Raw genomic sequence first — 21,312 nt, 5'->3', positions numbered from 1 at the left:
TTCAGAGATTATCTTGCTGTTGGCCAAAGAAAGCTTTGGAGAATATTTAACTAATTTTGGAAGTAAAAAGTAATATAGAAAATACAGATCAGTATAATACCAATTTTCCTCTGTTCTAAAAAGTAATTCAGGAAATTTAGAGATGGCTGGCAATAGTGATGCCATGTTACGAGCCTTAAGGACAGCTGAAGTCTTTAAGGTCCCTGAAAATGGCTACAGTGTAAAAATAAATAAATAAATAAAAAATAAAAAAAATTTAAAAAAAAAGTAATTCAGAACATGCATACTCAATAGTATGTGTGTTTGTGTGTGAGAGACCTTACACATGCTAGACTGCACAATATCTATATCTACAGTCCCTTGATATCTTTGTTTCTTAGGAAAATTACCAGAAATTAACCTTAAAATCATACTGTATCCGTTAACTTGCATATTTGTAAAGCTAAAAGAGAATAACTACAGTAAACTAAAAATGAGTCATTAACTTAGAGTTCTGATTTTTAGAGTGACATTTTGAGGACAGTATTGTCATAGTGTGGTGACCCAGGTTAAAAGCCCTAAGAACCGTCTTCCCTTCCATGTATTCTACTGGAGGAGGGTTGCTTTTGTTTCACTAATATATATCTAGTATAATGAGTCTTCATTTAAAGGTAAGGTGTAAGTGTTGGGTCTGTTTGTCAGCACTGTATTTATGCTTTATGTTGATTATAGAGCAAAATCTCTAGTTCCTTATAAGAATACAAATTAACACCTATAAATTAACTCATTAATAATCGCTTCTTTCAGAAACACTGTCTGGGATTTTTTCCCAACTCCGACTCTCTATCAAAACATCGCTCCATCAGAACACGCTTGCACCCGAACCGCTAACACCTCCTCCCACGCGCAAGTTGCTCTGGTGAGTGAGTGAGTGTCTATCTGAATTTAGCAAGCTCCTGTGCGATTAATTCAGGTACTGAAGTTGGAAAAGTATATATCTAACCTGTAAACATTTATCCACCTCTGGACTTGTCAGTCCCACATATCACCATCATGCGGTACCATCAACATAGAAGAAGAAAACCCAGAAGGCCAAGGTGTGGTCCCTTACCTCTCATAGTTCCCACCAGGGTGAGTGAGCTCAGATGCTTATGGAAGGCCTGCCCCAGGTCTTGAAACTGAACTCCCTTCAGCTTGACCAAGCTGGGCTCCTCTGGGAAGGACTGAACGATTACTCTGGCCCCCAGATCCCTGGCTCCCAGCATCTTTTCACTCTTAGAGTACAAACAGTGCTTTAGGTTACCTGAAACACAGAATGATGTCCAGAGGAAATTTTAAGCATGCTTCTAGACAAATCTCTGTTTGCAAGGCTCTATGGCTACAAAGGACAAGCCATCTGATAGTCTTCTTTCATTGTTCCTGTGGACTCTTTAAATAGATCAAATAACTATACCCTGTGGACTGTTTAAATAGATCAAATAACTAGGATATGATATTGCCCCTTGCTCTCTTATTTCTGGAAATAACCCCTACACACACATACACACACACACACACACACACACACACACACACACACACACACACACACACACACTCAAAATCACCTTAATTTCTATCAGAAAGGGGCAGATTACAATTATACCAATTATAGTGGTGTTGATTTAAACACAAAAGATAACCTATAGGAAAGGTACAATAAAAATTTTTTTCATATTTGGTAATTTTTGTGGACATTTGAGTACTGAATCCTACCATAGTGCTTATAGTCTTAAAGTACCCACTGAGGTTTCCCTTCAATATGCTGTTGTGTGTTGGGAGATTTAGCAAAAATATCTCCAGTGAAAGGACAGAGGGCTCCAGAAAAGTGACTAAGAGTTGCTACCAATCTGCTTCCCCAGCTATCTTCCTACTAAGGACAGAAAAGTGACCTGTGCTAAATGCAAAACTGCCATTGCTACAGTGTTGAGAAACCAGCACTCAGAATATTCTCTGCTGACATGCGACATTTGATAATGGGAAAGAATCTCAAAATGGAGAGGTCACCTTCAGAATTGACTCAGTATCAGCCATGTTACTTTGGAGTCCATAGAAAGAAGAAACAAAGTAAACTTCATTCAGACATACTTATTGTTCCAGCTTGCTTTCTTTTGCTGTAATAAGTCCATGACCAAAAGCAATTTAAGAAAAGATTATTTCATTTTACATTTCCTGGCCACAGTCCATCTTCAAGGAAAGTCAGAGCAGGCACTCAAGCAACTCAAGCAGAGACCATGGAGGAACACAGATTACCAGCTTGTTTTCTGGTTCACACTCAGGTAGCTTTCTTATACAGCCCAGACTCATTCACCTAGGGATGGTACTGCCCACAGTGGGCTAAGTGTTCCCATGTCAATCTTCAGTCAAGACAGTCTCTCACCAATGTGGCCAAAGATCGATCTAATATTGATAGTTCCTTCAACAAGGCTACCTCTTCCTAGGTGACTGAAGGTTCTGTCCAACTGATGACAAAAACTAACCAGCACAACTACATGGTCATCTGTATTGCTGCACTCAGGTTAATATCAATAACCAACAAAAGAGGTGGTGAATTACAGACCTTAATCTTTAGCAGAATTGTCCTATAAGCAGGAGATGAAGAGATGCTGTGTGTTTATATGTTTTAGCACAATTATGATCCCAGTTTGGCAGAACTGTGAAGGTGGTAGTCAGTCAGCCCTAACCTACTTTTATCCAAACTTTTTTTCTTTTTACCAAATTACATATATGTTAGTTGATGACTTTGAGTGGAAAGGAGTAAGGTCGTGCTCATTGTCCACTGTTAACAACCCCTTGCATCACAACACAGTGAACTGCACCTCTATGTATGTATCTCTGAAATCTTTAGCCTTGATATATCTATTAAGGTCCAGACACTGTCAACATCTCTGCTCAAACTCTGGCCTGCCCTCTCAGTTTCAACGTGTACAAAATTAAACTCATGTTTACCACCGCCATCCTATCCCAAAACCTTCTCCTCTTCCCAACACAGTAAAAGCTTCATCATCTATCTACAGCTCATGCCTGGAAGTCATCCTTGACACCCACAGCATCCTGGACCAAAGTTGACAAATGATATCTTCACAGCATGTGAAAGCCTCATAATCTACAGCCTGGGAAACTAAAACATAACCTCCTAAACTAACCATCCCTGAAATAGATGTTTAATAGGCACATCAGTGTGATTCAGTGCCTGCTATTCTACCAGAAGATGAATTGGCTCCGTTACCCCTTTACCTAGAGTATGTGGTAGGTCACTCAGAAAACCAACCCCCAAAGGGGAGGAGGTGCAAATCTAATCAATAAGAATGAACTGCCCAAGCCTTTGATTCTGGAATCATAGTTTTCTTGAGAATCTTAGGAGAAGCCTGGGATTAAAGAAATCATTAAGCATCCCAGCTGTCCTGGTTTAATTCATTAGCACAAGTTTTCCTGGATCAAATTATTAAATCATCTCCTTTGCCTTTTGTTGCCTTTTGTCTATTTCTTTTGCCTGTAAGTAGGGAAGGGGATGAAATGACAAGTTACCAAAAGGATTCTAAAAATTATGGAAGAATATGAACACTCAAAGACTAACGGTATATTCTAATGAAGAAGACCAACCAACGGCCCTGCCACATATTGTTAGGCAGTGAGAACACTTATTCACTCTTTGGGCTTTCTATCAAACTGCATTTCTACCTTTCGTAGCATTGGCCTCCTGGCAGGAATGGAGGCGCTTTACCCTCTCAAGAGTGAGATTTCCTTGGATGACAATGTTCCTGCTGAGAAGAGCCACAGTAGCCTTCAAAATATGATTCTTTCCAGCTACCCAGTTCTCTGTGAAGTTGTAAGAATATCTGACAAAAACAAGAGAGGAAGATGCACTTGAGAACATGATTCTACATCTTATTAGTAATAGTAAATAGATTCTTCTTTGGGGAGTGTCTATTTCTGTAGACACTCAAATACCTATGAATATGCCATATTTACACCTGTAAAACATATCTATCATAGCATTGGGAATTATGTACTGACCACTTGCTAAGGCAGAGATTCTAGGTTCCCACTAGAGAAAGTATTCAAGAAATTTTCATTTCATAACATTTATGCTTTATTATATTCCTTTCCAGATGTCCGGCACTATCTAATGCTAATGGATCTCATCAGGAGATAAATGTCCAGAGCCCAATTTGTGTAAGAACTCATCTTCCTCCATGTGAACCTATCCAAGCTGAAGTCTGAGTACCTCAAGGGGGTCCTGAGATGGAGGTATGTATTGTGCACAGTTTCCACAACAACAACCTCTTCCATCGGTCCAGCACCTTCAACACTCATTTCACTGATGATGACAGCCTCATCCCCAGGGTGCCAGTCCACAGCTTCCTCCAGAACCAACGTTGTGTCTCCTGCACATGCAGCTGCTCGAAGGGAGGTGACAGTAACTTTTGGAACCGAACCTGAAATCGAGAGAAAACTTGTTTAGATACTTTAATTGTTAACAAGGATATGATTTTATAAGAGGGGATCATAAAACCAGCCAAGGACAGCGTAGTGAGGTGGAAAACCTAAGAGCCACCACTAGATAAAATTTATATGTGAGCTAGTCTTAACATAGAGAAATATGTCTAGGTGGGCTTCAGTTTTCTCAGTTACACCGAGAAGTAGATGAACTTCCAGCATGGAGTTAGGATGGTTTAATGAGATGCTAGTTAATGAAATATCCAGTGCAAACCTTGTTGTGTAAGAGACATTGGCAAAAGTTAGGGTTTACTTTTTCCTTCCCTGTATTACTTTGTGTTTGGAAAAATGAGCTTTTACTTCACTCTTATTTCAAATAAATAAGTAGATATTTTATTCTACTATAGAAGTTCATAATTCATTTACAACATGAGGTTTAAACCCACAAATGCTGTGAGCAGTATAGATTACTTTTGAAGAGTCACCCTAGCATTTTGTGTGTTAATTGATCCCTTCAAACTAGAACCAGGTACCTCTGGGGTTAGATTATCAAGCAGCTGAGGCAGGCGACTTAAATTCTACATAGTTCAGTGTGCACCACACCCTGGCACCCCCTGATCTCCCTTGCCGTACCAAGCACATATGCCCTTAACGATCAAAGATTTAAGAACGCCATTTGCTTCACCATTTACACTGGGATTTTCCAGCAGAGGTCAAGGCAAATTTTTGAAGGCATTATGTGAAGCAATAGTTGAGAAAACACATTGCTTACTCCCCACGCCTTCCCCTTTTCCTCAGTTCATCCCCTTCCTCCTCTGCAATAGATCATCATTTACCTTTAGCCCACAGCAAGTTGCTGTCCTCCTCTGCTGCACTGAAGTAAAGTAATAATACTTGAATTCCTAACTGCAGGGGTGGCCGACAATAAATCATTTTCAAATTATTTTAAACTTTCCTCTTTATTTATTTGTCTGTGTGTGCACAGACACTTGTACCAGCCATGTTGTTCTAGGCTGAGAAAGGTCTTGGGGTTAATGATGTAATTCTGAAGTTTACCAAGGCAATAATTTTATCTTAAAAAACATTTACAGAGTTCAAAATTTCTAATTATAGGGCAGGTGGAAATTAAGGCATAAATCATCCCCAAAGAAAATAATTTTAATTTTATTCCCTGTTTGTACATCTTAACCCTTGGGAATAATAAAATGAAATAAAGTTTATTTATTTGTGTATACATATGTGTGAATTTCTCTAACCTGTTCTTTATTGGCTACATACATGACTATGTATCAAAGATAAAGCACATAAAGAAACAAATTGAAGACAACAAACGTATTTATCAGCTAATCATTCTTATAATTAATGGTCAAGGGCTAGAGAGATGGCTCAGCCATTGAAGGCTAGGCTCACAACCAAAAATAAATGGTCAAGTCAAAAATCAACAAAAAAACCCAGGGAATTTTAAAGTGCATATTTAACTATTCACATAAAATCCTTTCAAATATTGACAGTCTTTCTTTTTTTGAGATTACAAAAATAACTGTAATTTTAAATTATAATTTTATTTGTCAAAAAATTAGAATTATAAAAATAATTATTTAAAAAAACAAAGTAACATTGAGTTCTTTTCATGTTGGTCATCTACTGGTGGTCAGGGGTCTAGTCTTAAGTGTGATTTGCATACCCAGTGAGACTCCATTGGAGAAAACACTTTTTAACAAGTTGTTATCAATTGTTGATAGCTTCTGGGTTAGGTACAGGAGCTGGTGTCCATGTCTGCTTTCAGCACTGGACCCCATTTGGCTTAGACTTGCACAGACTTTATGTATGCTTTCTGTGAGACCATATTTTCATAAGTCTTTTGTGTCTGGAAGACATTGTTTTCTTGGTATCCCCCATGCCCTCTGGCCCTTACAATCTTTCTACCTCCTATTCCTCAGAGTTCCCTGAGCCCGGAAAGGGAGGGCTTTGATGGAGACATCCCATTAAGGGCTGAGTGTTCCAAGGTTGCTCACTCTCTGCACATTGTCCCATTGAGGGTCACTGTATTGGTTCCCATCTCCTACAGGAGGAAGCTTCTCTGATGATGGCTATCTTAGTTAGGGATTCTATTGCTGTGAAGAGACACCATGACCACTGCAATGCTTATAAAGGAAAATATTTCATTGGGGCTGGCTTACAATTCAAAGGTTTAGTCCACTGAATTAACAGTCTTTCAATGTAGCAAAATTATTTCATAACGTTTATTTTCTTTACAAAAGTATCATTCTCTCTGTGTATGATTAAGATATGAAACCTGGACACATTCTGAGTTCCAGCCTCTTAATTTCATCTACAATAGATATTGACCTTCTTGTGAGCTATAAACATTCAAACCCATGCTGTGGGATGTTCTGTATGGCAAATGTGTTGCTGATTAGTCAATAAATAAAACACTGATTGGCCATTGGCTAGGCAGGAAGTGTAGGCGGGACAAGGAGGAGAATAAAGCTGGGAAGTGGAAGGCTGAGTCAGAGAGACACTGCCAGCCGCCACCATGACAAGCCGCATGTGAAGATCCCGGTAAGCCACGAGCCATGTGGCAAGGTATAGATTTATGAAAATGGATTAATCTAAGCTGTAAGAACAGTTAGCAAGAAGCCTCCCACGGCCATACAGTTTGTAACCAATATAAGTCTCTGTGCTTACTTGGTTGGGTCTGAGTGGCTGTGGGACTGGCGGGTGACAAAGATTTGTCCTGACTGTGGGCAAGGCAGGAAAACTCTAGCTAGATGTCAAAACTCTACCAAGATGTCAAAATAATTGCAATAATCACCTAAACTAGACCTTCTGCAAACGGATCTTTTCTAACCATTTATTATATGCCTAAAAAATGATTTTGCTGACTCATGTTAGTCCAGTCTCTTTGTTGGCTCACCTCTCTTCAGACCCCATTCACAAAGCCCCAAATTCTTTTCTTAACCCCCCTCCAATCCCTCACAGTAGACCCTGCTCTATAGTTTCTGACTTAGTAAGGACATTTCTATCCCAAGAAAATTATCTGTCTCCTAACGTGGTCTCCCTCTTTGTCAGTTCTAACCCTCGCAATCTTTCTAGACCCACCCTTCTGAAGGAGGTCACTGCCTAACTTTTCCCTGGGGTTTCAGAGAACACTTCAGCTACCTTCTGTTCTCTACCTCTTCCTGAATACTCCTAAGAATAATGCAGGGCATTTGATGGAGCAATTAGTGAATGTATCTGGGGTTAAGGCTACACAAGCAAAGTGAGTAGTAGGTAAACCATTTATGTGAGTCGTTTCATATGAGAGAATATGATAGTATGAAGAAGCAAATAAGAAAAACAAGGATTACAGTCACGGCACAGCATGTGTCAGATCTGGGCCATTTTCTACCCATATAAACTACACACACCCACACTGAACCTAAGGACGAACATGAAAAGGCTCTCAGAATCATTTTATATCTGATTGTTCTCTACCTCAGATTCTCTGGGGAGAACATGCTGAGTTCTTTAGAGTGATTCCTGCTGAGCATAAAGCAAGTCTCCAAGACCTCCTGGAGTCCAGCTCTGTGTTGTAATTTGTCACATTACCACACCTCTCTTCTGTCTAGTACTTGACACAACTGTAACTTGGCCTTTAATGCTTCAACTACCTGTCCGTCTCACGCACTAAACACAGCAGCAAAAGCAATGTCTATTTTGTTCACTATGACAACACCAAAGCCATTCACAGTGTCTGGCACATAGTAGCTGCTCAGGAAACATATACATGTATATCATACACACACAGTATATATACATATATATAAAATGATGTATACATGTATATGTTATATATACACATATATAAGTATACATATATATTAAGACATAGGGAAGCAAGCACCTCAAAATTTGAATGTCTATGCAATTAAGTTAGACTCTATGCCATTGAAAGGGCATCACTGAGCTTTATTATGCATTAGCGTCCTCTCCCACACCTTAGGGTTTGACCAGATAGGAGAAATGGAAACCTCCTCCACCCTTGGACACTTATGTCCAGTATTCTCAGGGTAGCTAGCAACAGCAGGAGTAAGGAGGAGGTGGTACCTCCCAAATTCCTGAACGGAAGACAACAATGACAAAGACAGTCAAAGCAAGAGGAAACTGTCGTGAAAGGTGGCTTGTGGTGAGCACAGCAGACAAACTCATTTGCCAGCTTCCCATGCAGTTCATAACCAGTACACCCATAGAGCAGATGGGAGTGTGAAAAAAACCAGGATGTTCTGAGAGCTGGAGGAGATGGGCGATACAGTTTTTACTATCACTAATGAAATACCGACAAGCTGAGCAGATTCAAGGAGACCTGTGAATCCAAGACAGTTCCTAAGCTCTATAGCCAGTACCATGTTTGTTAGCACTAAATCATTCTGTAGTTATTACAGGGGATAAACCTTGCCTCCCACATCAGCAGTTGGAGACAGGAATGCAGAGCTACTACTTTGTATGGCATTTATGGATGTCCCCATTCCAAACACCACTGGATGCCAGGTTAGCATTCAACTCACAGTACTTAAAATATCTATATCATTTGCAAAGTCCAGCAAACGTGTACCTGAGTGAACATACTATATACACTACATAAGAAGCATAAAAATATTACATTTATTGAAGAATTCGAACAATCCTAATCTCTCTCACCTCATGAGCTTCAGCTGTCATTTTGACAGAGCCCAGAGTTACATGACAGAGTCTCAGTTGGAAGATTGCCTCCATCAGGTTGGCCTGTGGGTTTTCTTGTCATTGATTGATATGAGAGGGCACAGCCCAGTGTACATGGTGCTACCCCTGAGCAGGCAGATCCTAGGCTGTAAAAGAAAATGGACTGAGCACAAGTCAGAGGGAGAAAGGCAGTCAGCAGCATTCCTCCATTGTCTCTGTGTCAGTTCCTGCTTCCTGGTTCCTGCCTTGAGTTCGTCACCTGATAAAAGGTGGACTGTGTCCTGAAAGTACAATAAAATAAATCTTGTCTTCACTAAGCTGCTTCTGGTTGTGGCGTTTGTCACAGCCACCAAAAAAGAAAATTAAGACACTATGTTGAGTGATTTTTTTTTCTTCTGAAGGAAGGGTAAAGATAGCATTATTGTGACTTTCTTCTTAGTTTTTGTATTATTGCTGTTTTAACAGATTGTACAGATAGAAAACCACAATTCCTCCTGGACATGATTACAAAGCAATGAGATATCAGTTCTGAATTCTGAACCTGGGACTTCTAAATCGAGGACCAAGGAACTAGATGGCTAACACAGTTCTCAGCCTCTAAACAGAGCAATACACCAACTGTACAGACTTAGCTTGGGTTCTCTAAACGCCATATGCATTACTTTGTAAATGTTATTTGTGCAAAGTAGGTCAGCTGATCCCCCTGGTCTGGAGAGCAGTGTACATTTCAAATGTGCACTGTTTTCTTCATTGAACTCCTGAAACCCACAATGGGCAGCTCCTGTACTGTACTACAAATCAAAGATTATGCAAAAATACAGCTTAGAAAGATCAGTGATTTATAAATATGCTTAAATGGCAAAGCCTGTAATTTAATACAATGTTTAACCACATCGGGCTTTCAACATTGACCTGTTAAGCAACCAACTATTCATTTTCTCCCACTAACGACTTCTCATAATTATACTTCCTACCAATTATTGTCCAAGCAATTCACTGTCATTCATCTGTAATTATGCAGTCCCGGAGAACCACTTTTACCAAATTGGCATGGGAAGAAAGGAAACAACCTTTGTGGGTTGACACACTTAAAACTCACTAATTGTCCTCTGTTTGTTTTATAGGACTTAAATCTTTATTCTAAGAGAATAGCTGACAAGACTCCAAAAAAGAGATGTGTGTGTGTGTGTGTGTGTGTGTGTGTGTGTGTGTGTGTGAGAGAGAGAGAGAGAGAGAGAGAGAGAGAGAGAAGGGAGAGAGGGAAAGAGGGAGGGAGGGAAAGAGAGAGGGAGACAGACTAGATGATAGATAGATAGATAGATAGATAGATAGATAGATAGATAGATAGATAGAGATATCACTTGTTAGAACAGTGTTCACACCATCATAGAAATAGAAAAAAAATTATAAACTATAAATGTTGTTCTGCATCTTCCCCATAATAAAACAACAAATGCTTCCTTTCCTTCCTTATTGGTCTGTCATTGGAAAGACAAACACAAAATAAACAGCTCTTTTCCCCAATACTAATTCTCAGTGTAAGAAATATGCAGATGAACATCACAGGTGTACCATGCTAAGCTTAAGGTGAAAGGACCCCAGCGTCTACCACTGCACAAACACAGAATACCTCACAAGGAGAAAGGGGTTGGCTGTTCCTGAAAATGTTTCCCAGAAGAGTGACATTACTATGATGAGTGTTGAAGAATAAGCCAAATTTGTCCAGATGACAAAGTGGGCATCTAAACTTGTTTTTCATGTACCATTTCCTTCTGTCCATGAGAATCACTCTATGATGTCTCCCTTAGATTAAGGTAAAACCTGGTAGGGCATTTCTGTGGCACATGTCCTCTATGAGCCTTCTGCACTATTACTGGCTCATTTGCAGTGGTCATGAGGAAGAAGGGAAGATGTGCCTGCAAGAAAGAGAAGTGTAAGCCAGAAAAATCCTCTGAATATGCTTACCAGCCAGCTGCATCCACAGCTGATCAGTCAACATGTCCACAATGCACCGAAAGGAAGTGTACACCAAGTCTCTCCCAGCGCCAAAGAGAGCCCTGCTGTTCTTTTACTGCAAGAGTTTGGAATAAAGCTAATCATGGTGTGGGGATAATAAATATAGTTCTGTGTCTCAGAAAGGATAAGAGAAAAGCTGACTTTGACTCTGTGCAGTTAGAACTTTGTAGTTTTTCTACTTTGATTCAAAGTGAGCGCCCAAAAAGAAACAGTGTATAGTGACATCATCAGAAACATCTGGACATTTATACTACCTCCTCTGAAGATTTCAGCCACTTCAACCAGCACCATGATTTGGCTACAAAATGCCATTGGAACATCCTTCAATCCTAGGCACAAATTCTACATGGCTTCTATGGAATGTCTCAAATACCCTCTTTTATCTGCTGCTCCCAAGCAGTGTCAAACTTTACATGCAGCATTGTTTGGGTAGATAATCATTTTGGTGAGCATCTAAGTGGGTTTATACTGTCAATTAGAATGTCAGTGAGGATTAAGAGGAAGAATTTTTAATAATAGCTTATATTTAGAAAAAACAAGCATATCACATACAAATACAGGGTTGAGAAAGGTAATGAAAATAGCTCATAATATTTTATGACATATTAATTCATGTCTTTCTTACTCCTTTTTATATTCACATGTGAACATAATTGTATGGTTTTTTTTTTGCAATACTCTAATTCTGCACATGTCTTTCCTTTGAAATTTTGTGCTTTCATTAGGAAAGAATTTATTACAATATGGCTTCAGCACTGGACTGCTACATAGCAGTACATACAACCCTCAATTCCTTCTTCTCTGTTTTGTGGCCTCATCTGTCTGGTAAGATAGTGATCTCTTGATCAAAGACTGTACCTTCTCTTGCAGATGGGTGTGAGTGTGTTCAGGTTGAGCCGACTATAGACTGCCTTCTCTCTCAGATCTTGTTTTTCATGTCTAACTCTTTACATTAACCTGTGAGTACCCCCTCTCTCTACCCTCTTCTCTGGGCACAGGCTGATGACTGATACTCTGTTACGCTCCTTATTTTTCAGCTTTGGGACCAGTTTCTCCTGTTTTACTTGTACATCTACCATCTTCAGGACAGTTCTAAGTTACGGGGCCGAGAGACGAGAGGGAAGAGCAACTAGAGTCAGAGGACTTGAGCTGGTAGAGCCGAGGCGGGATTTGGGACTCATGCGACTACTGTTTGATGATGAGGCATCTTCCATTAGATCAACTTAGAAATAGAATAAGGTCCTCTAACTGCCTCAGATGCTTTCTTTTCACTGTTTATTTATGAAGGAGTAATCTGGTTTGGAGGACCAGACCTGGGAAAAGGGTTTTCAGAAGAAAAAGGGAAATATGGTTACTTTCTGCTAAAATTTCTCAAAGATAGCCAACTGGATACATAGTCTGAGGAAGAAGACTTCTCATCAGAGCAAAGAGGTGCATCATGGGAGCAAAAGATCACAAGTGCCATCTAACAAGCCAAACTCTCATTGGCCATGGTTTCCAGGTCATGTATACCTAACAAGATATCAAAGTCAAATTCCTTCGGATCCATTTTCTTCAACATTCAACATGTCTCTAACAAGATATCATTCTTAACATTTTCCAAGGCACTAGCAACCCATCCACCACTGGCCATTTGGAAATGAAGCCCACCTTAATCCTGTCATTGAAGAGCCTTCAGACTTACAGTTCTTGGTCGCTCAAGGGTGCCACCTAAAAGACTAAGTTATTCCTCAGCCCCCAAGCTCAACTGGTGGAAGAAGTACATCAAGGATACATCAGTGCTTATTGCTTAGTGAACTGATTGTGGTCATAGGTAAGGTTTCCAAGGTACCTCTGTGGGTTATAATAATGTTACTGCTGGATCATGTACAAAGTGTCATGGCTGAAACTACTACAGACCCCACCACTGCTGCCACTGATCCAAAAGCCAATGCTGGCAGGCACTGATGCCCCTGATGTCTGGGTCGCCACAGATCTTGTGACAAAGATGAGGGAGGCAAGTGCTCATTGAGGAGCCAACCTTGAAGATCTATAGAATAGCATTAAGAGTTGAGTCTTTCTTTATATCATGTAACAGGAACACAATTTTCCTTTGCAGTAATGGGGCTTAAACCTAGGACCTTAAATATGCAAGGCAAGAGCTATAGCCCAACCCTGGGAACACAGTTTTTATCTTGTAGTTTTTAAAAAAAAAAACCAGAATGCTGAAAATAATTCCACATCATTGACATCATTGCTCCATTTTAGAAATTCTGAGAAGAAAATCTGGTTCCCTGACTTTTATAGCTTCCAACGGTTGTGTGAAGTGTTTGACTTATAGCTCATTTGTCCGTATTTAAAACACATCACTCATATCCACTCTCATCATCATTTCACCTTCTCCAACTTTTCTCCTGTAGCCTTCTCAAAATCGCCACAACGATTACATGAATTCTACCTGGGTAATTTAGAATAATCGCCCCATTTCAAGATCTTTAATTTCATCACATCTGCCTAGTCTCCCTACTCATTTTATTCCTTCTGAGACAAGGCCAAATTTTGCAGCCCACAGAGCTTCAAACCTGGGAACTTCCTGCCTCACCCTCCCAAATGCTTGAGATTTCAAGTGTGTGCCACCGTATCCATCTTCGCAAGGCTACTTTTGCCAAATAAAGCAATACTCATGAGTTCTGGCAATTAAAACATAAACACAATCCAGGTTTACTTTCAGATTATTATAATTACTTTGGTGAATAGTGTTCATAAAACCACTAGCCGTTGGATGAAAATAGGTTAACAGGTGAACAAACAGTATCAGCTAATTCCAGATTAATTAAAGCAGATGTCTGCAACCTTTTCATGAAAAGAGCTGGGTTCTAAAGGGTCTGGTGTCTACAGACAATGTTGTCTCTAGCATAACTACTCAGTTTTGCTACAGACATACAAAGCCACCATAGATAAAAATCTCAACAGACAAGGGTCACTGTGCTTCAACAAAATTGTTCTAAAAAGAAGCAAACAATGGACCAGATTTGACCATAGGCTAGAGTTTTCCAAACCTATTTAAATACACAATATGGAAAGAAAATAATTTAAAACAAATAAAAGACCTGAGAACCTAGTATGTAAATGTCTACATTGTTTCTTCTATATGAAAGATTTTCTAAACACAATACCTAAGGCAGGAATTATACAGAAAAATATCTTTAGACTTGTTAATATAAAGAACATTAAGTCCCATAAAAATACTGAAGACTAAATAACAAATTGGAGGAAAAAACAGCAACAGGCTCTTTCTGTCTTTGTCAAGAGTATTACATAGGGAGATGTAGGAACAATGCACCACTTGGGATCCCAAAATATCTTAAAAGGATTAAACTGAGAAGATTGTTCCAGAACCCAGAAGGCTTACCCTCTGTGTGTTTTTCTACCACAGGTAAATGACAAAAAGCAGAAAGACCCTCGTGTGCCTCTTCTGTCCATAAAGAAGACAGAATGAACTTTAGTTACCTCTCCTTCCAGGCCCAAGTTTCACCATTTCTACAATGAAAGAAATAGTCATAATCCCAGCCTTTCGTGCTTCACAGAGCTCCGAGAGATAGATGAGAGGAAAGGGTGTGAATCAGCTTTGAAAACTATAAAGTGCCAAGATAGAAGGAAAATCCAATTTCAACAAATGCTGACTATAATACCCAATTCCTCCTACTCCATGACCAGGCTATTAACAGTTGTGCTTTGATGATGCAATTGGAAGAATGCCGTTTGAAAGGGGGGTTCTGCCTTTGTAGATTCCCATTTCCTTAACTAGCCTGAGTCCCTTTTGATACTTAAAAACGTAAAAGCATACCAATATTAACCAGCCAATAAACTAAAAGAAAACTCTCCTGGAGAATGATGATGGCAGAAGCTATGGGCGACTTCTAAGTCAGACAGTGCATGATAGTGAGAGAGACATTTTGGACTTTATCATGGGAACAAGATAAGAAGCTATGAAGAGTTTCAAATATCAGCATGATTAAAAACACAACAAATTACATTTTTAAAAGATTGCCTTGGTGCAAGGGCAGAGAATGAACTGGAGAGCTCATAAGAACAGCAACTAAAAGCTATATTAGCACCAAGATACACTAAGGTGATAATAATAGAAGTGTACAGAACACAAATTCACAAGTTGTTCAACAATAAACAATCACTTAGTAAAGGGCAAAATGATAACTAAAGAGGTATTAGAATGGCAATCAGGATTGTGGCTGACAGAAAAAATTAATAATAACTGCATCCATCTTAGATTAATAATGAGGCCATTTCACCAGATCAAACTGCAACTACATAACAAGAATAAGAATATGAGTATGTATTAAATAGTAAGTTGCTTGATTCCTGCTAACTTGAGTAGTATTTTATGTCTTATTGGCCTTGTCTCATGTAATATTATCATGAAAAATATTTTGTCATCAACTCTACACAAGGAAGCTGAAACACTTAGGAGGTGACTTTTTGAGTTCCATCATCTAAGTAATGATAGAGATGGGATTTGAGCCCATAAAGTCTTATAGAATTCAAGTTTGATCACTGAAAATGACTAAGTACTCAATGGCTAAGCAAAGTCAAGCTCATTGGGAAAAAGGAGTCATTCTGCCACATACTAGAGGAAGACATTTGTGTCTTCCTAGATTATATATCTATAATATGATAAAAAGCCATTTGTCAAAAGTGGGATGTGATGATATATTGTTTATAATCTAAGAAATAAAACTTGCCTGAAGAACAGAGGACAGAGCCACCCATAGAGTTAGCAAATAGAGATCAGGCAGTGGTGGCACACACCTTTAATCCTAGCACTCAGGAGGCAGAGGTAGAGATCTGTCTGGATTTCTGTGAGTTCAAGGCCATACTGTGCTACATGAGATTAATCCAGTCTAACGGAGAAACAGAGCCAGGTAGTGGTAGCACACACTTTTAATTCCAGCACTTGGGATCACACACCTTTAATCCCAGCACTTGGGATCACACATCTTTAATCCAGCACTAGGAAGGTTAAGACAGGAAGTGATATGGCTAGTCAGAGAAAGGAATATAAGACAGAAGGAGCCAGGAACACTCTTTCAGGCTGAGGAGTTGGTGAGGTAAGAGGTGGTGGCTGTGGCTTGCTCTGCTTCGCTGATCTTTCAGCTTTCACCCTGATATCTGGCTCCAGGTTTTTATTAAGACCAATTAGGATTCGTGCAACAGTGGGATACAAATTGATGACAGTAATGTATAACTTTATGTTTTAACTTGTTTGGACTGCAGAGTATCCAGTCATTGGCCAAATACTATTCTGGATGTGTCTGTGAAGGTATTTTCTAGGTAAGATTAAAATTGAAACTGGGCAATTCAGTAAAATTAATTGCCTTCCACAATGTGAGGGAATTAAGATCCAGGGAACTCCTTTTGGATACTTAGATACAGACACTGGTTATATCGATCTGGTCTTCAGACTCAGAATGAATTCTCAGCACTAGGCTCGCTCGGCTCCATCTTTTCAGCTGGAACTTAAGCCATTAGTTCTCCTGATTGCCATGCTCTTTTGAATGAGGAATTGCACACAGCTGTTCTTCTTGGTCTCCAGTTTGCTGATGGTTGACCATGGGACTTTTCAATCTCTGTAGTGAAATGGCTTAGTTCCCAAGAAAACTGATTACCACAGTGGATTACTAATCCATGAGGAATATTATAAAAAGAATAAGTTTAGAAATACAGAAAATTCCAATACTGTTTTTACTGCTTTAGTCTATGAATAATAAAATTTTCAGAGGGAAGTAGCTCACAGGTGTGTGTATATATATATATATATATATATATATATATATATATATATATATATATATTTCTAATTTGACAACTGCCTTCCCAATTTGCCTTCCCTGGAATCTGAATATCCTCCCATATAACTGATATTTGTAACATAACAATAACTCTGCTTGCAGTATAAAATAAGGGTGTCCTTGTCATTAGCTGAGTGACAGTCATGGCTCTCCTCTCCTTCCCCATCCCTCAATTACACAAAGAGATGTAGTATGGTCATTGACTAGGTAATTCTTGGCACAGTCCCAGGTAAAGGGAAGAGTCACGAGACTAAATTAAGGATTCATTTTTCTACTCTCTCACCCTCATTGGGATAGGGGAGGGTTCTGGAAGTAGCTCCCTAGAATCTTCTTTCTAAAACAGAGAGGTACCCAGACCAGCTCTCTCTTGAGCCCAAGGGTGAACTTGCTCTATGCCCTTTTTGGCTGGACTGACCTTCCTGCAAGCAGTGAAGTCTCCAGATCTTCGAGCATTCTTAAAGATAAGGAAGAAAAGAGCTCCTGTGTTCCTTTCACAGCTCAGACACAAACAATTAATCTCATGGCATTTCATTGCTCCATGGCAATTCTCTTCTTGAATTAGAACCAAATCTTTTCGCATTTTTTTTTTTTTTTGGTTTTTCGAGACAGGGTTTCTCTGTGTAGCTTTGCGCCTTTCCTGGAACTCACTTGGTAGCCCAGGGTGGCCTCAAACTCACAGAGATCCGCCTGGCTCTGCCTCCCGAGTGCTGGGATTAAAGGCGTGCACCACCACCGCCCGGCTGCATTTTATTTTTAATAATTGTTTTTGATACAGTTTACTTGTCATATCTCTTTTCTCCATAATATTCAGACCATATTTAAAAAATCAAGAATTAATTATGATACAATCAGAGTAGTTAGTCAGCAATGTTTGCATAGCAAGAGTAATGTCAGCTAAATTAGTATGCCAATATGCAATATATATATATATATATATATATATATATATATATATATATATACTTTTTATGTTACCAAATGCTTTTGTAAGAGAAGATATACCCATAAAGTGTCAAGAATATAGCTACCTAAACAAGACCTGAACATGGACAATGAAAACAAGCCCAGACAAAGAACTACAGACAATTGTGGGATACTGAAAGCGGGAGAAACAGTCTTCCTCAGGGAAGAGCACACCAATTGGGTATACAATATCAAGTGGTAAGCCCTGAAAACAAATAAATATACAAGTGACATCATAGGAACTAAGTGAGTTGTATTTATATATTTAGATCTTTGTGCTTACAACAATTAGAGAAAAAAGAGGCAATAATTTTCAGAACTAAGGAGGGGTATATAGGAGGGGTCCGAGGGAGAAAGAAAAGGGAAAAATAATATATATTGATTTTTAACAGTAAGTATATATAATTATAATCCAGTCCTAACGCTCAGTGTTGATGGATGCTTTTTTGGCCATTGCCTTCTATGTAAATATTTGCACAGAAGAGCGGCAGGTCAGGTCAGGGCTCTGGGACCCTCCACCTGAAATTACTTAAAAATCAACCTTTTCCTTTTACTACCACTTGACATACATAATCAAATCTTTTAAACATCATGGTATATTTTAAACCTGACTTTTCTTTTCTTTCTGTTGATGGTTTTAGTTTTGCCTAGTGAATCTGCTGAAATTTTTCTCAGTCAAATTAGACAAGTTTTAAATATATTACTATAGGCACTGTAGCTAAATCCTTTTGCAATTCTAAATGGTAAAAATAGTAAAAAAAAAAAAATAATTTCAATACTTAAAAGGTGGGTGAGCTATTTTTACTGTACTTTATCTTCAATAGTAGAAAAAATACCTCTTATTTATAATCCCATCTTTTCTCAATCTTAGGCCATGTAGTTCTGGAAGACTTTCCATACCATTGTTCCAACAAGGACCCACTTGAGATTAAGAGTAACATCTCCTTTGTCACAGACAATCATTCAAGCAGCCCATGATTCAAACGCAGCCAAAGTCACTTCTAAACCTTTTGCTCAAGTTTCCCATTAAGCTGTTCATGAAAAAAATATTTACCAAAGTCCATTAAGAGTGTTAGCTGTATTCTTGGGATATTTTCCAAAGTCCATTATGACTGTTAGCTGTATTCTTGGAACATTTACCAAAGTCCATTATGAATGTTAGCCGTATTCTTGGCAATAGAAATTTGTCATAAACAGAAACAATAACAAAAAATAATGATACATAGCTGTCCCCATGATGTACATATATTCCTGGCAGAATCAAAGGAATAAATAAAACAACAATGAAAAATAAGCCCTGTGTGATATATTTATTAGACAAGATTAAGAGCTAAGGGCAGGCAACAGAGTGATGTGCAATGGTACTGTTGGGACAAATGAGATTGCTCAAGGGTCAAACAGCCATAGGAAAGAGGTGATGTCTTCTATCTGGAGTCATAGGATCCCTGTTTCTGCCTCTGTTGGGGTAGAGTGTAACTGTAAATGAAGCCAGTTTAAGGGAAAGCCCAACCCAGCGCTGCAGAGAAGCAGTCTTAATGACAGCATTAGAGCACCTGGGTACAGTTTCCTCAGTTAGACGAGGCAGCAAATGCCCTTATTTTTTGTTTGAATTGGGTTTTTTGTCACTTCCAACCAAGAAAGACCTGACTAATGACAACACTTTCAAGTATATATAGAAACCTGAAGTACCGTACAATGTGTTTCTAAGTGGGGTTCCCTTGGGTTATTGAAAAGCTAGCTCTCATTTCCAATTAGCAATATACATTTACGCACAAACACTTAAAATCAAAAGACCTTAAAAACACGTTCACTTAAATAAGTTCCTGCTAGTGTGATCTCTACTATCAAACTAGGGAAGCCTTTCATATGCACTGGCCCAAGGTCACTCTTGTCTTATCAACAAACTACAGAGGATGTGTTTTTGCCACTGCATAAAATCATTGTATGTGGGGGACCTTTTAAAAGTACTATTAGACAGAGCAGAGAGAAATTCCCATCTTATTTTTTGTTAGTGATATTGATCATGTTTTCAAAGTCATATGGCACAGTATTTATCTGCCCTGAAAGGAGACTGACTAGTCATATGCCCAGTTTCCCGTGTTGAGGTGGGGAGACTCCACCACACTCAATTCTCTTAAGCATAGAACTGTGATCCATCACAGCATTCCAGCCGACTATAACTCCAATGCTGTACTCAAGCTGGTCAGTTAGGAAACAGGAAGTACTAGCTGCACACAGCAGTATCCAGTTACTTAGGAAGTCTGAGGCAAGAAGGTCACAAAGTTGAAGCCAGCCCAGGTGTCATAGTTAGGGTTTGATTGCTGTGAAGAGACACCATGACCATAGCAACTCTTATAAAGGAAACTATTTAAATGGGGCTGACCTACAGCTTCATATGCTTAGTCCATTATCATCATGGCCAGAAGCATGGCAGCATACAGGCAGACATGGTACTGGCGAAGGAGTTGAGAGTTCTGCATCTGAATAGGCAGGCAGCAGGAATCGACTGTGAGCAACACTAGGCGTGGCCTGAGCTTCTGAGACCTCAAAGCCAACCCTACTCCAACAAGACCACAACTCATAATAGTGCCACTCCCGATGGGCCTATGGGGGCCATTTTTATTCAAACCACCACATCAGGTTATACATCAAGTTTAAGACCAACCTTGGCAACTTAGTCGATCTCTGTCACAAAACTAAAATAAAAAGGAGAAAGGATTCAGTTCAGTGACAGTGTTCTTGCCTAGCATGCATAGTTCCTAGGTTTAGTACATAGTACTAGAAGAAAAATGATTACAGGTAGCAACGGTTTACACTTGAATTTCCCCCATCTTCCATTGTTTCTTCTATCTAACTTGCTTCCAAGCCCTAACTAAAACAAAACAAAATACAGGGGGAAGGACATTGGTTCTCCCCTTCAAACCATTTACAATCTTCAAGTGATTTTTCAAACTAGTAGTTGAGCAGAAATTCTACTCCAATAGAACCTACTAGAAGGAGCTAAACAGAACAAACAGATAACAAGTGCTACATGTTATTTGGGAACCATAAATTTTTAGAGAGTAGACATTTTCTTGGAACCTATTAAAAGGATATTAATCTAACTCATAGCCATTCCTGGAGAAGCCTGTATGCCAGGTGGCACCATGGCAGAAACAGTAAATTCAAAAAGAATCCTTAGGCATTATCAGCCCTGGTAAGTTGGCCATGGACTTCAGATCTCATTCCTGTGTAGAAAATGGTGTGAGGTTCTTATTTCCAAATAAACAAAGTAGGTAGGTTTCTGAAATATAACTGTTAAGCTGCCTGAAAGACCTAAAGATGAGCT

General features: G+C 39.1%; 1 protein-coding gene and 1 non-coding gene across 2 annotated transcripts in view; one reads left to right on the top strand and one right to left on the bottom strand.

Moving 5' to 3' along the window:
- Pkhd1 (PKHD1 ciliary IPT domain containing fibrocystin/polyductin) overlaps window positions 1–21,312 on the bottom strand; it is a 471,509-nt gene that overhangs the window by 265,958 nt on the left and 184,239 nt on the right. The window contains exons 37-39 of the mRNA XM_052743962.1: window positions 4,247–4,457; window positions 3,700–3,857; window positions 1,091–1,282 (exon numbers count right to left, since the gene is read on the bottom strand). Of these exons, the coding sequence (XP_052599922.1) occupies window positions 1,091–1,282; window positions 3,700–3,857; window positions 4,247–4,457 (561 nt within the window). The remainder of the gene's footprint in view (window positions 1–1,090; window positions 1,283–3,699; window positions 3,858–4,246; window positions 4,458–21,312) is intronic.
- Window positions 97–221, top strand: LOC128115117 (small nucleolar RNA SNORA33). Its single transcript, XR_008220010.1, has one exon. It is a non-coding gene; the product is annotated as a small nucleolar RNA SNORA33 (small nucleolar RNA).

Source organism: Peromyscus californicus, unplaced genomic scaffold, assembly GCF_007827085.1.
Source record: "Peromyscus californicus insignis strain IS unplaced genomic scaffold, ASM782708v3 Scaffold_19__1_contigs__length_69161282, whole genome shotgun sequence".
In the NCBI taxonomy this organism is placed as follows: Eukaryota; Metazoa; Chordata; class Mammalia; order Rodentia; family Cricetidae; genus Peromyscus; species Peromyscus californicus.
The sequence above is the reverse complement of the archived record's forward strand: the minus strand, read 5'-3'. Positions and strand labels throughout refer to the sequence as shown.